This window comes from Nelumbo lutea, chromosome 3 (genome assembly GCF_056320005.1).
Source record: "Nelumbo lutea isolate HS-2025 chromosome 3, American lotus-T2T, whole genome shotgun sequence".
Classification (NCBI taxonomy): domain Eukaryota; kingdom Viridiplantae; phylum Streptophyta; class Magnoliopsida; order Proteales; family Nelumbonaceae; genus Nelumbo; species Nelumbo lutea.
This window is the reverse complement of record NC_142686.1, coordinates 20,320,474-20,336,265: the sequence shown is the minus strand read 5'-3', so window position 1 is coordinate 20,336,265 and position 15,792 is coordinate 20,320,474. Positions and strand designations below refer to the sequence as shown.

The 15,792-nt window shown below is 37.0% G+C and overlaps 1 protein-coding gene and 1 pseudogene across 2 annotated transcripts; one reads left to right on the top strand and one right to left on the bottom strand.

Annotated features, from left to right (window-relative positions):
- Window positions 1-1,301: 1,301 nt before the first annotated feature.
- LOC148863436 (ceramide synthase 1 LOH3-like) lies at window positions 1,302-14,152 on the bottom strand. Of its 2 annotated transcripts, XM_088980770.1 has the most exons (8): window positions 13,773-14,054; window positions 5,402-5,507; window positions 5,278-5,314; window positions 4,736-4,891; window positions 4,065-4,250; window positions 2,414-2,598; window positions 1,935-2,007; window positions 1,302-1,718 (listed from the first exon to the last, which is right to left on the bottom strand). In XM_088980770.1, exons 1-7 carry the CDS (start codon window positions 13,908-13,910, stop codon window positions 1,976-1,978), a joined length of 840 nt encoding a protein of 279 aa, XP_088836896.1. In that variant the 5' UTR covers window positions 13,911-14,054; the 3' UTR covers window positions 1,302-1,718; window positions 1,935-1,975. The 2 variants fall into 2 exon arrangements, with proteins under 2 accessions (XP_088836896.1, XP_088836895.1); XM_088980769.1 differs by having other exon boundaries at window positions 5,278-5,507; window positions 13,773-14,152.
- A 429-nt stretch (window positions 14,153-14,581) lies between these two features.
- Window positions 14,582-15,387, top strand: LOC148863435 (cytidine deaminase 1 pseudogene; annotated as a pseudogene).
- Window positions 15,388-15,792: the final 405 nt, after the last annotated feature.

The following is a 15,792-nucleotide window of genomic DNA, read 5'->3' as shown; positions in this document are numbered from 1 at the left end:
ACGTAACAAAAGCATGGGCCACTTGGGAAGCTCTAAACATCACCATCAATTTCAAGGAATTTCCCGTTGTGATCAAAGAGAATTCGAAACTCGTCATTAACTGCCTAAAAAAGTTCATCGAACTGCCGTGGAGATTAAGGAATGTAGTAGCTTGTGCTTGTTCTTGCCCACAGGTGTCCGAGTGTCTCATTCATTCCTTCGTTTCAAGAAGCAAACCAAACTGCTGATTGGCTACCACGGAATGCTTTGTCTGGTGGGAGTGTGGACCTAAGGTTTATTTGTTTGTGTGACTTGTGTAGCACCTCTCGGCTTATGGCAAGTCTTTTCTCCTGGTGTGGATTTTGTTAAACATGCATTGCCTTTACCCTATAACAGACAAGAATGTGGATATGAATCTATCCCATCATATCCCATTTTTTATCCAACTTGGATCTAATTTTTCCTATTCAGGTCTAAAGCTCCAATCCAATTCAATCCGTTCAAGATCCACGTCCACCTGTTGTGAAATTCATGCACCAGCTCCAATAGTTTTACATTATTCTAAACCAACATTTAACCAAACAGGTTTTATAGTACTAAGATCACTAAGTATATGTTTGGCATCGATTCTGTTCGGTGCCGTAAATGTGTGGGTTGGAAGCACCATTTTCTGAAAAAACGGTGTCTTTTTTTTGTTTGGAAATGTTACTGCCAGGTAGGAGGTTTCTTGGGGCAACAGCAACACCTTTTGCTTGGTACCAGTGCTCCATATCTGTTTATAGGAAGTCCACGTCACTGCCACATCATGTTCTCATTGGCAGAAATGAGCTCCAAATTGAGAAAATGTCAAATTTGGCGTTTCCCCAGACCACGCCTTGTCGCTTTCCAAGGTGTGGCTTAGAGCACAATTTTTTTATGAAAATATAGTTCCAAACGTGCTACCGTTTTCTGGAGCAACAGCATCAATTGTCAAACACCGCCTAACTTTTTAACAGTCTGTTTGAATTGATTTCAAATCATTAGAAAGGCATTGGAAAGGCAACCCAACCCAACTATTTAAATCTTCCCAGAATCCCAGTTCCTGATCATTTGCAATTAATATACAGGTCTCCAGAAAACGTCTATGTGCCTAACAAAAAAGAGGGAGGAAAAAGCAGTTCCTGTAATAATCATATTCATATATATGAGATGAACAAAAGCAAGAAACATGCAAGTTGACGGTATTCATTAAGTAATCATCAAATGCAAAAAAAAAATAGGTAAGTTGAAAGGGGGGAAACAAATTATCTAGCATATGCAATTGAATTCCTTCAGGCAAATTGGGAAAGAAAAATATAAATAAATAAACAATCAATATCAAAAGTAGATGCAATCAGCAAATTATGAGCTTCCCATGCCAATATCGTCCACTGAGACCATTTTAAATACACTAAACTGTAATGCCCTCATTTACAATTAAATGGAGTGATACGTGCAAATCAAAACCCAGACCAATTTAGATCCCCCACAAAGTTGGGCTCTCTGTCGAAGCCTAGTACAACACAGTGTTACAAATTCTAAGTTTCCTTGCAACTAAAACCTAGGTAGTAAATTGTGCCGACAAAAACTGAATACCATGAAAAAATTCCCCCACCCCAAAAGAAAAGAAAAAAAAAAAATCACTTAGTTCCTAACGATACCAATGTGCTTCCACGTCTTCTCAAAGATATGAGCTTCCTTCAAAGGACTTCTGATGAGAACTGTTTTCAACATATCAAACATACATGTTGAAATAAGAAAGTGGAGATCTGTAAAGTTTGGATTAGCTTTCTGAGGAATGAAGAGGTTCTTTCTTTAGTCCCTCAATAGCAAGTGCAAAGATAATTACTGTGGTAAGAAGTGGGAAGTTGCAGAATTGAAAGCCAAAAAACAAAAGTAATAATATTAATGATGGAGATCATAAATTTGTTGAGTACCTTTTAGGCACATTTGACTATCCATCAATCCTGTTTGGGTCTCAATCATCATGTTCATTATCGTTTTCAGAATCTGCATGTGATCAAAAGAAGTGTTTCAGGGATCAAGGAATGAGATAGTTACATTAACAACTGTAAAGTGGAAAGTTTTAGATACTAACAATAAGCAGTGCAAGTTTAGTAAAATAAATCCTCCACCATCAAACATTTGCTGTGTGGTATCCAGTTATCCCAGTACAATGCACTTATCAAGGTGCACCAACTATATCATAAGTAACCCACCCCGGATTCAGTCTATCTAAATTTCATTCTCATATTTTGTCCCATAATACTGATACTCAGCTTGGAAATAAGTATCTGGTGTCAACAATAAAAAATTAAGTCTTTGTAATTCAACTTGCAAATACTCTAATCTTAGAATTTGCATATGAGCAAACTTGTGCACACTTTGAAAACCATCAGAGACTTGTCCTACATACCAGATCGAACATCTTCACTAATCTGGCCTCTGGCTTGGATTTGTTTTACAAGCATCCGGAACATCAGTATCCACCAATAAATATGAAGAACTAGCAAAGAAAATAGGAGAGAATTGAACACATAATAGTAGATGGGGCCCTCTTTCTTGTGTTTCTCCTTGTCAAATGTTAGTAAAACTTCATAGCTGTGAAAAGAAATAGTCAGAATACATAGGATTAAATTGTGCTTTGTGCACCACAAACTCCACAAGAAAGAGAATAGGAGAAAAAGGAAAATGGAGAAAAACAATTAGCAAAAGCCTTTGTTCTTCATCGCTAGTTTCCTATCTCTTAGTCCCTAGTCAAAAGTATCAAGGTGACAAACTGACACAAGTGAAAATAATTCTCTTAATATAATTAAATGCCCTCTTCCACTTCACTATAAAGATTAACAAGAAAATAAAAAATTATTCTTATTTGTAAACAGTTTCAAACAATCAAGCAGCTCAAATATAAAAAAGAGGAATTGAGTATTTCTAGTAAATGGTCCCACATAGGCACTACCATGATACTGCCCTTTAGTTATCATCTTTGTAGACCCCAGTTAGCTGTCAAGGATCTTTATTAGCATAATGACTACTACCTATAATAAGGGATCAAAAATCTTTTTCTTTCTATTCCAAAGATAGAAGAATCAAACTTTTCTTAAACAAGAGAAAGACGAATAAAATAAATACAGAATTCTTAGGAAGCATCAAACAATTAACCATCATGATGGAGAAATAATGCTGGTGAGAATTTGGCTAGCAGCAACTGAAAAATCATGAGGATAACATAAATGTCTATGGACTTCTTTATACAGAGTGTAATAGGAAATAGGTATTAATGACAGCATTTTCAGCTTCATATTCTATGTGGAGCCTAATGGCACCTAGCTGGAATAAGCAATAATAAACAAATGAGTTTTGGGTTATGTGCACAACCCAACAACTCTCTCGATTTCCAATGCACCAGTCAAGTACAAATGGTTCCCAAGGAAACTACCACAGTACCAAATACCACCATAATGATACTCTAAAGACATTCTTTTTTTTTTTTTCATCCCAAATGGTTTTCGGAAATCAAATGAGGCAAATGTACAAGCTTGATTGAAAACTAATCATTGTAACTTAGCAAATTCTATTGGTTGGCTCAATATAAGCATAGACTGTGATGTTAGCAGTTAGCTGGTACTACAAAGGAGATTTTAATCATGCCAATGGGTTGCTGTCATCATTCAGAAATTACCAAAGAGAAGCCAATTATCCAGATAAGGGGCCATTTAATGGATGAAGTGACTGAACTGTTGACTTACGCTTTTAGTGGATAAAATATTCAAGGATATAGTATCAACGCAATAAGCCATTCAGTTCACATCATTCACTTCAGCTATAATCAAACAGTCCCTAACTAGACTAAAAGTTTAAAACAAGATCCAATTACATTACTTCCCCTTGCTATAATAATTCTTTTTATGGCTGTTTCAATTCCCTAGTCCATTCACTTCTAATTATGTCAACATTCCTTTTATGTCTAATTTTTGCATTTCTTGTTGGCTCACCTTTTCTACCACTATATGGAAGAAAGTATGACAATTAATACAATAATTACACATGCAGTAAACTACACCAACCTTGTACTCCGAAGTATCCAGAATGGATAGTATATGAGGCGAAGTATGATCCATTGCAAGACAAAAATAATGAAAGAAATGCTAGCAATCCTTTCCCAGCCACTATATTTGGACATCTTTCCAACTTCCAAAAACACATCACTTGCATCATGAAGAGCTAAAACAACTGAACCAACACGAGCAAAACTGCAACAAGGTGCAAAATGTTACAATATAGAAGTAGAGCAATACAAGGTACATTCTGATACAGCGGAAGAGGAGTATTGATACTTTAAACCTAATGCATTTTATTTTATTTTTTAGCTTTATTTTCAAATTTTGGGAGGGGTGGAAATAATATAAATTAACATTTAAAACAACGCGTTTTTTAGAAAAAACTATAAAAGCAATGTATTGGTCAGTATGGGCCAATACGTTGTGAAATTTTGATCCTTGGAGCGAGAAAACATCTTACATAGCCATGGCTTTCTGTACTGTAAATATAAAATCAAAATTTTTAATATCCAACAAGAGTTGGAATCTTTTCATATGTAGTTTTTTATGCATGCAGTTAAACAGACAGTAAGGACTTAGGATAAAACCATTCCCACTACATATTTTTTCGGTAAGTAAGCTGAAATTGAACTTTGACATCATGGATGCACTGTAGAACCTCAGGCATGGAAAAGTACCTGAGTATATAAGATAACACAATGAGAATAACAGATGTAACATGATGAGCCATTGACACCCCAAAGTCTGAACGTCTTGTTTCCCAGAAAATCAGAGCAAATATCGAGTATGTGTAAAAACCAGCAGCATACATGTACAAGCCCTTCAATTTCAATCTAAGCACCAGAAAAGTGGTCAGTCAGCCAACACCATGAACAGGACATGCTCCTCTTCACAAATTATGTTAAAAACAATTAGGCTAGCAGAAAGAAACTGCATGAATTTAAAGCTAGACATGAAGCCTATCCTTGAAAAACCAAGAAGGCAAAAGAATCAGGATACTAAAGAATGAAGTATGGGTGCCACAATGAACGGCTTCTCCAATTTGAACAGAGACAAAAAAAAAAAAAAAATCCTCTTAACAATAAGATGAGAAAAAAGGACAGTTGCTGCCACACTATTGGAGGGAGACTTAGGAACGGTATTTTATTCTTTTTCCTGTTTGAGCATGGATAGATTTATATAAAAGAGGGAAAAACTCATAAACAGGCTTGAGTCTTACTTGATCTTTTGATCAGGCCAAACTTGATCTCCAGGCCCTACCCAAAAATATCTGGTATTAGTGAACCAGGGCTCATTATACGTAACAGCCAGAGCAAAAATCTCTGCTGAAAGAAAATACACACATTTCCATGCTGACTCCTTAAATTTCTTGAGCTTCTTCCTCCTCTCTTCTACCTGAGCATCCACTATCTGATTCCCCTTTCCAAGGATGAGTCGTCTTGCCAATTTCTACAAGAAGCATGCACATCCAGTCCAAACTAAGCAAGAAATCCCAAAGAGACAAACATAAGGAAATAGTAAACAGAACGGTAAGGGGAAAAGACACTACATCAATTGTATAGAAAGTAACCTTACTTTGATGCAGAATTTAATTTCACGATTAGAAGGGATGAGTGAACTTCATAAATAAGTTATCAATAAACAAGATAGATATAACAGATTACTACAACCAAAACCAGTTGAGTATAGCAATCACTACTCAATCCAATAAGGAATATGAAAACTGATATGGTGGAAATGCTACTAGGATATGCTTCTTCCAATGTTATGTACTAGATTACTGGCCTCTCCCAGGAAAAAAAAAAGCAATTATTATTTTTTTCATCCAGCAAAGTGGTTTTGTTATAGATAATTCAGGATTTGAGGAAAACAAAACATCTATATGTTAGGAAAAAAAATTACTAACAACATGACTTCCAATCTAAAAATAGGGCCTAGTCTTATCCCAAGGAGAATCTTAAAATGTTTTATATAAATTATAAGAAGAGCAAAGTACAAAATCATCATTACCTAGAACAAGAAGAACAAAGGAGAGAAGACCTCAAAAGGCCATTTTAACAATAAAAATTCCTCTGTAAATGAACAAGCCAATTGGGCAAATGGAAGTCCATAAAGAGGAGTTTCCATGGTCACTTATATGAAATGATAACCATGTGCCAAGCCATTAATTTTTATTAAAGTCAAGAGCAGTCACATAATTAGTGGAAATGATGCTCCTGTGAGTAGTTTGTCCATATCTTGTGCATTTGTGCACATTCCCTTGTTTGCCTCCCTGCTTTTGATATACAAAATAATCCTGCTACCATTTCTAAAAAATGGAGGGAAAAGGAAAAAAGAACTGAAATTCCACCTTTAAGGAAGTAAACTATGTATTTGTCAACATCGTTCCAATTGCAGATCCCATAGGTAACAAAAAGAAAGAAAAGAAAAGAATAGTCACCCTACAGCTGAGAAAATGTAATTCATACCACTGGAACCATGTATTTGTTGCATCTCTGAGTGTTCACCTGTGTGATATAATGAGGGTTAAAAGAAAATGCTTCTTAAAAAAAATATCATCCATGTTAGTGCACAGCAGAGGATTGACAGTGGGGTCAGGCGAACAGAAAACAGATCTGACCCCAACAAAAAAATGGGTTAGAGTTGAGGCCTCAGAAAACCCAACCAGAACCAAAACTTTTACATGTATGATGCTAATATAACTAATATTGTAATGCCTATGACCATGGAGTCAATGATGAACTAGATTGGTCCCACTAAAGTGCAATAACCTATGGTGGACCTCTTATCCACCGAGGATCCTGCCCGATCTGCACCTTGAATATCCTTCCAACACCAACTCACCAACTCTCCCCTTTATTATATAGCAACCCATGGCCTGGGGAATCTTTTAGATACCTTAATACTCTAATAACACCATCCCAATGAATAATCCTGGGATTCTGCATGAACTGACTCAACACTCGTACACTAAAAGAAATGTTAGGTCTGGTAATGGTGATATAAATTTCCCACCAGTTTCTTGTATCTTCCAAGATCACTTAATGGCTCCCTTGACTAGTATCTGTCTTCATATTAGGATCCATGGGAGTCTCAACTGGCTTTGCTCCTAACAACTCTGTTTCATCTAACAAGTTATGACAGAGAGATCCCCCACTTCGACCTTGCTACTTCAATCCCCCAATAATTACTTTAAAGTAGACCTGTTCACTAGCCATGTTCGGGCTAGGTTTTGCCTCTATATCAGTAAAACACATTCAGGCTTAAGCCCGAACCTGACCCAACCATTGGCCTAGATCTTGAGACCAAGCCCTCATATAAAGCCTGAAGCTTGACGATAAGCCCGAAGCCTAGCCAGAAAATTGAGAAAAAAGATCTTTTTTACCTCAACAAGAAAACTGATTTATTTATATTAAATGACCTCAAAACCCAAAAATATTGAAAGATCTCACTATGACTTGAGAAAAGAGAAGATGAACAAAGCAAAAAATATTATATAAAATATATGTTTCGTTATACAAAATATATTTTTTATTATATAAAATGGTATCAAGTCAAGCTCAAGCTCAGGCTCAGGCCGAGCTTTTTTGAGAAAGCCTGAGCCCGTTCCATAAAAAATGTGGAGCCTAGTGTTTTGGGCCCAAAACCAGGCATGCAAACTTAAATTCATGTCCAAGCCCAACTAAGAGCGGTCGGCCGGCTCGTCCATCGGGTTACCTAGCCCATGAACATGTCTACTTTAAAGAGCCTAAATCTTTGGTTTGAAAGTGTTGTTGAAGTAATTGTTTTAACTCATTGATTCCCTATATGCCACTCTTTGCAATAACTATGTCATCAATATAAACAACCAAAATGATCTTCCCAGATGACATATTTCTAGTGAAAATTGAGCGGTCAAAACTACACTAACATAGACCAAAATTCTGCACCACACTGCTAAATCAACTAAGTCAGGCTTGTGGTGATTGCTTCAACTCATAAATAGCTTTCCTCAGTCTACATACCTTTCCTACCTCCCCCTAAGCAACATACCTAGGAAGTTGCTCCATATATACTTCTTGGAGGTCACCATGAAGAAAGACATTTTTAATACTAAGTTGAAACAAGAGTCAATCAAAGTGTGTAGCCAAGGGGATAAGTACGCACATAGAACCCATTTTAGCCACTGGAGAAAAGGTATCTGAATAATCAACACCATATGTTTGTGTGTGTAACCCTAGGTAACCAATCAAACTTTAAACCTCTCAACGCTACCATCCTAACAATGCTTCATTATGTACACCCATTTGCATCCAACAACTTGCTTTCTAGGAGGTACGGAGGTGAGGTCCCAAGTGTGATTGGATTGAAGAGCATAATATTCTTCGTCCATCACCTCCTAGTTAAGGGATGTAAGAGCTTCTTGGACAGAATGAGGAATGAAAACAAAAGAAAGACAAGGCACAAACTTTTGATAGGTAGGAGACAAGTGAGCAAAGGAAACATAACAAGAAATAGGATGATCAGTGCGAGCACATTTACCTTTATAAAGAGCAATGTGGAGATCTAGGTCAGATGGTGAAGGATCTATTAATAGCAAATGCACTATTAGTATATCATAAGCAAGAGCTAGCACTAAGCTGAAACAATTGGCTCCTGTTTAGATGGTGAAGGGATGGCTCTTGTTCACGTCTTCTGTACACTTTGCGAATCGATGAACATATAGGCTCCTGAAGTGTAGGGAGAGGAATGACCATGACACTAGTAGCAAACGGGAGAGGAACTAAGGGTGATGGTTTACTTCCAAAGTAGAAGAGCAAACCCTCAAAGAAGGTAACATCAAGAACAACTAATAGCCCATGTGAATAATACATTCCTTTCTAGATATGTGAATAACTAAGAAACATGCACCTAATAGCCCAAAATTAAGTTTATTAAGACCTAGACCCAACTTGTGCACAAAATAGACACAACCAAAAACATGAGGTAAAGAGAAAGGTGACTCAATAGGAAATAAGACACAAAGGGGATTTCCCATCAAGAATAGAAGTGGGCATGCGATTTATCAAACAATAAGAAGTGAAAACTACATTATTCCAATAAACGTTAACGGCCAACATTTGTATCAGTAAAGCATGAGTTGTTTCAATCACATTGCAATTCTTCCATTTAGCCACATCATTTTGTTGAGGTGCATATAAACAAGAAGACTGTAGAGAAGATGGGCCGAATGACCCATAGGCTGTTACTGTATGTTACCTTTATGTTCTTCTCTGTAATGGGCCTTATTCTGGGCCCATACTCTTTTATGTTCCTCTTTTGTAATTTCTTGTCCAACTAAGGACCTCTCTTGTAATTACTAAAAGATTAACTTAATAAAAGTGTATTAGAGAGTTAGAGGGAGGTTATGTTCGAAACTCTCATCCTCTAACTCTTCTTGCTGCAGCTCTCTCTTCTTCTCTAATCTTCTCTTGCTAGTTTCCTTTGTTTCAAACACAGTCCCTACTTCTAGGACTGTTTTCAACTTGGTATCAGAGCAGGCCACTGCTTGGCATGTCCCTCATGTGGTTTTAGTCCAACCAACTACATGAGGAGGTTCTAGGGCTGAGAGTTTACAGTCATCCGCCTGATTCTTGGAGGTCATTGGAGGGTTCCCAAGCTTCTACACACTTGGAGAAGGGTTCGGTGATCAGGAAGAATCAGAGAACAAGGTGCTTTGCCTGATTTAAAATCAGAGAAAAGGTTTTTCGAAGTGATCCTAGAGGACAAGTGTTCAGCCTGGTTTATTGTACAAACCAGAGACTCTCTTATTGCAAGTCTTTGCTCAGTTGTTTCTGGGTTAATTTTTCATTGTTCTGGACTGTTAAAAGGGCCGAAGTTTCCTTGGAAACAGTGCTACTATTCAGCTATCCTCTGGTCTAACTTAATCCAGAGATTTCTGGGTTGTTTTTATCTCTTTTCTAGACTGTCAAGTAGCCGAAATACCCCTGGAATCACTGCTGCTGAGACTACTTCATTCGGCCACTGTTGCTGGACTACTCCTACCCAGAAATTTCTGGGTTGTTTTTGGAGGTCCTATTCGGCTGATTATTGGGTTGGGAAGTTGCTGAGACTGTTAAAACTAAGAGGTACTAGTCTCATCTACATTCCAGCCCCTTCTTGAAGGCTGAAACAGTAAACAGTGGGCTGTTAAGTATTGCACACTGAGTGTTTGACAGAAGGTCTCTCAAGGACTGTATTTCTTTTGTCTTCTTCTTGAGACATCAGCTGTTAGAATCAGAAATATCTTGTGTTTGGAGGTTGCTGGGTGTCTTTTTGGAGGCTGAAACAGAAAAAGAAAAGAACTATCTCTAGGACTAATGAATAATGCCATGAGAATCAAAATAAGATTGGAAACTACTATGAAAATATTCTTTGGCACTATCGAAACAAAAAATCCTTAAGAATAACACCAAATTGATTTCATATTTCAGCATAAAATGAAACAAAAATAGAGTACAATTCTAAAAAATCTTTCATTAAATAAAGTCATGTCGTCCTTAAGAAATCATCAATAAAGGTTACAAAGTACTTGAAGATAAGACATGACTAGGACCGCAAACATCATAATGAATAAGTGAAAAAGGACTTAAGGCATGCTTATTTTCTCTTGGAACAAAAGACACTGTGATGTTTGCTAAATTGACATGACTCACATTCTAAACCTGAAACTGACTTTAAGGTAGAAACTAACTTCTTTAAGATTGGAGATAAGGATGACCTAAACGACAATGCCACTGGTGAGGTGTGAGAGGAGAATGAATAGCTTTCTGTGAACCACCATCACCGTCTAGATAGAACAACCCTCCAACTTCCCCATCTTGAGATCCTAAAAAATACTATAAGAAAGATGAAAGGTGATTGAGCAATTAAGAGACTTAGCCAATTTACTCACAAATAAAAGGATAAAGGGGAATTAGGGTACATATAATACAAAAGATTAAGCGATGCTAGAATCAAGAAACACATTACTAGTACCAATGATAGAGGGATAGTACCATCAGCCAAGGTGACATTTTGTGATGTACGAGGAGGAGAGAAGGATATAAAGAAATCTAGAGATCCAGCCATATAGTCTAAATCTCCAAAGTAGATTGAGAACAAGAAACTAGACTATCTATACCTAATTTTAGTAAGGGTGGCAGTAGCATTGGAAGAAGAAGAAGAAAGACAACTTCTCATACTCACATGTAATTAGGGGTGTTTAAATTCGGTTATCAAATCGAAAACCGAATTAACCAAAATAAATACATATATTTATATTTTAATGATAAATATTAATATTACTATTTATATTAATAATAGTATATGATATGTATTTTAATTATAAATGTTGATATATTTTGACAATAATTATTAATATAAATATAACATACATTTATATTTTAACTAACCAAATTAATTGATTTAAAACCAAACCAATTTGAATTTGGTTCGGTTCGGTTCAGTTTTTAAATCTAATTTGGTTCAGTTAAATTCAAGAAAATGACCTAACCAAAATGTCGGTTAGGTTATATTTTTGAACCAAACCGACTGAATGAACACCCCTATGTGTGATAGTTATTAGTACCTTCTCCTTTCCACCTCCTAAAGCAAGTCCACCACCAATTGATTTTACATTACTAGAAATCCAACGCACTTCCTCCATCTCTCCCACCACCACAACCATCACCTCTCATGGCATGCCTTCTACGTACACCTCCATCAGCACCACCTCCTCTAGCAACAGCCATAAAATTTGGGTTTATCATATAAATCATTCAAGAAAACTCAACAAATCTGATTGTTGATCTCAAGAACTAATCAGCCATCAAAGGATTGCAGCTTTTTGCCCATAGTAAGACCACTGAACAAACACCTTGTCGGCAAAAAATCAAGACTATCACCACACACAAGTTACTATAAAATCATTACTGCAGCATAAAAAGGCATACTCCTCATAAGATCAGTAGGAAACTACTCAGAAACACTTACTATCATAACAGAGAACTTTAACCAATCATCAAACTGAAGTACTAAACAAAGCATTCCTCAATTGATCACAGCCTATCCCTCCTTGAACTGCCAAATAGAGGGACTTTATCCACTACTCGAACTACACAAACTGAGGCATAACAGCCTCTAATGCTTAATCTGATTAGTCACAACACTTCAATTCTTGTTTCTTTACACCAAAGGAAAAGGATTTTCTATGTGCAGACTTCTTTAATCCCAAAAAATCAATTCAGGTTGTTAATAGTAGCTCCGATACCATAAAACAACCTGAAATCGATTTAAGTACAAGAGAAAAAATAATAATAATAATAATAAATGGTGAAATTACAACTCTATTTTTTTTTCTGCCTATAATTCTAACAATAATGGGCAATAACATGAGAAAAAATGATAAAGATAAAAAAATAAATCCTCCATTTATAATTTTTCTTTTGCATCCTGTGTGCACTAAGGCTATGTTTGGTTTGAAGAAAAAGATAGGGAAAGGAAGGGAAATGTAGGGAAACCTTTACAAACCTTGTATAGGTTTCCCTGCCTTTCCCTACTTTTTCCTTCAAACCAAACACAATCTAAATGAAAAGCCCCATTTACATGTTTGAACTTTTCTCAAGCTTTTTTTTCCACAACCTGTTATGAAGATAATGGTTCAAAAGGTGGACAATTGCTCCCTTGCTCTTGCTGGACAAGATGCATTTGCTAGAGATGAACATTCTTATTGGCATTAAGTGATCAATAAACTAAAAAGCTAAACTTGACCGATTCAAAGTACAATAAGGTTGGCCTTCCATATCCGCCTATCAACAACCCTGCAATCAGGGAGGAAAACTTTCTCCAACCTCGCCATTGTTCCCACTAGAAAATCCACCACCAAATTATTAATCCCTGGTCAGACTATAGATATTAGTTAAGGACAGCATAAAAGCGTTCAACCCATACCAAGCATCCGCCCAAAGTTCTCCTTTCCTAATATCAAAGAAAGTGATCTTCTTGAAATCATCAATATCTTCATTATGCCCTTCCCTACCCTTACACGGTAGCTTCCTGATACTCCTCGGCTTCCACACACAAAATGAGTACAACCATCTTTTGTTACTTAAACACAAAATTCTCATGGGAATATCAGACACTTAAAGAGTAATAGTACATCTCAAATCATCACCAATTCTCCAAGGAAGATGTCCACAAATCAAATATTCTTTTACAACTAAAACTGTAAATTTCCTCGTTCAAACCATTTCTTCTTAAATCCAAACCAAAAGAAGGAAAAATAAGAGAAAAGAAAAACCAATTCACTCAAATGGAAGAACCAAGTAACATATTTAAACAATCATAGGGAGAAAAAAAAAAAAAAACAGAGCAAAAACATCAATTTCCGACAACTGATCTAGGCTGACAAAATTAAACTTGCCTCTTTTTATACTAGATAGGTAATTCATCCAGTTAACGACATCTACACAATACAGGAATAATAGAAATAAAATAAAACAACCCAAAGTAAGTGCAAGCGCATCAGTCAGAGATACATATGCCTAAAAACAGGATATCTTAAGCAAAACAGGATATATCTCATAGATGTGCATGAATCATTTGAGCAAGGGAGATCTACTTCATCAATAGTCAACTTAATTAAAAACAAGTAGAAGCCCAGAGAATAAAACGAAAAACCCAGAACAATCAGATAATTCCTTTTGAGCGAACTACCTCGAAGACGTTTCTGTCGAGAAAGAACCGAACTGCTGGAAAAAACAAAGCAAAAAATGGAAGAACTCTGAAATCATTATATTGTGGATATGATTCGTGCTCCCAATCAATTGAACTTATTGATTCCAATAAACCCATTCTGGGTTTTGAATTACAGAAGAATCTAAAAAGATGTCCAGAGATGTTGAATGATCAAGTCCAAATGGGGAAGAACAGACACGTTCGTCTCTCGTGCTAACCACTTAAAAAAAATAAAAATTTTCCGATCAGAGTGATTGGCTCGAGTGACAATGTAGTACTCAAACAAATGCGATAATCCCATACCCGAAATCTCGAAACGCGACAACATTGTACCTATCGTTAATCGGTATGAAAAAACCAACTGACCAATGAAATGAAATCACAAACGCGGCGGTAAATATGGTGTTATTTATCAAAATTCGAGTTTTGATTGGTCAAAATTCTATCAATATTATATCCTTTTTGCATCATAGATTTTCAATTAAATAATATATGAAAAGACACAAATGTCCGTCCACCAATGGCACCCCTCGTTATTTCATCAATTCCGAATCCTAAATATTTTAATAACTCAACCAAATAAGATAAATTACTCAGCATTGATGTTGGGGTTTTTGGGGCTAGAGACCTATATTTCCATTATTATCGATAGACCATCATCACCAAATCAAGCCAATTTCAGAGCAGAGCTATGGAATCAGCGAGCTGAGAGAAGCGACGGAGAAGAGTCCTAGCCCAGACTTTTGGTTGTATTTCGAGATGAAGAGGAGTATGTGTTATATGCACCCATGGGTGCAATAGACGAATACAACCCTCGAATGAGAGGCGAACACGTCATTTCATTTATCTTAATTATGAATTAATTGAAATTTTTTCTGTTACCAATCATTCGGCTGGTTGAACCGGCCATTTTTTCATCTCCTTCCCATTTTGACCATCCTCCACCGAATCCAAGCATCCATTGGCGATTCACTGCACACCGGCGTCGTGAATGCATGAGCCACTGGCAGCGAAAAAAAGATCTACAATCTCCCCGCTCTCCCTCCCCTCCATTATCCTATCCGATAGGAGACATTGACCCAGAGATTCGGTCCCAACGATCTAACGGACAAGGAAGTGCCATTACTTCTAGAGCCCCATCACAATGACCTTCAGCAATGACGACCATAATAACGATATCATTAAGATTAACAACGAGGCAAATCGATGTTATAGCAATGGCAGAGTTGTATGGAATTATAACAAGAAACTGAAGTATGCAACACTTGAAGCGGCGAACAAATCCCATGCGTCGTACAGTGGATGCCCATCTGGGGTGGCTCTAATGGACACTAAACGGGAGGTCTACAAAGGGTCGTATGTGGAATCGGCAATGTATAATCCAAGCCTGGGGCTAGTTCAGGTAGCACTGGTGGCGTATGTGGCGGCTGGCAAAGGTGGCGGTGGTGGGTACGAGAAGATCATGGCAGGGGCATTGGCGGAGAAGAAAGATGCAATGGTGGAATAGGAAGGCACAACACAATTGTTGTTGTAATTGCCACGATGCGATTTTGTAATATTCCACTACAATTCAGCTCCCTCCCTCAAAATATAAAAAACCTTGTTAATCTGTTATTGATCGATCTGAAGATGACATTAGCATTATTGATTTGGAGGGGTGAAATAATTTCAGATCAATTATCTTCAAACGCTTCTTCAATTCGTTGTACCGAAAAAACTTCTCTCTCCACTCAGGCAATGTTTCCTCGATCTGATTGCTTAGGCTCTTCCTGAACTCTCTCTCTCTCTCTCTCTCTCTCTCTCTCTCTCTCCTCCAATTTCTCCTTCTGCGTTATTTCTGATAAATACAGAGAATATGTTGAATTGGAACAGCTCCCTGCAAAAACCTGACGGATTCTTTCAAAAGAATGGACAAGTATCAAACAGGATAATGGAGAGGAGGGAGAGTGGGGGGACAGCGGATTTTTTCCTACTACCAATGGCTTATGCGTTCACGATG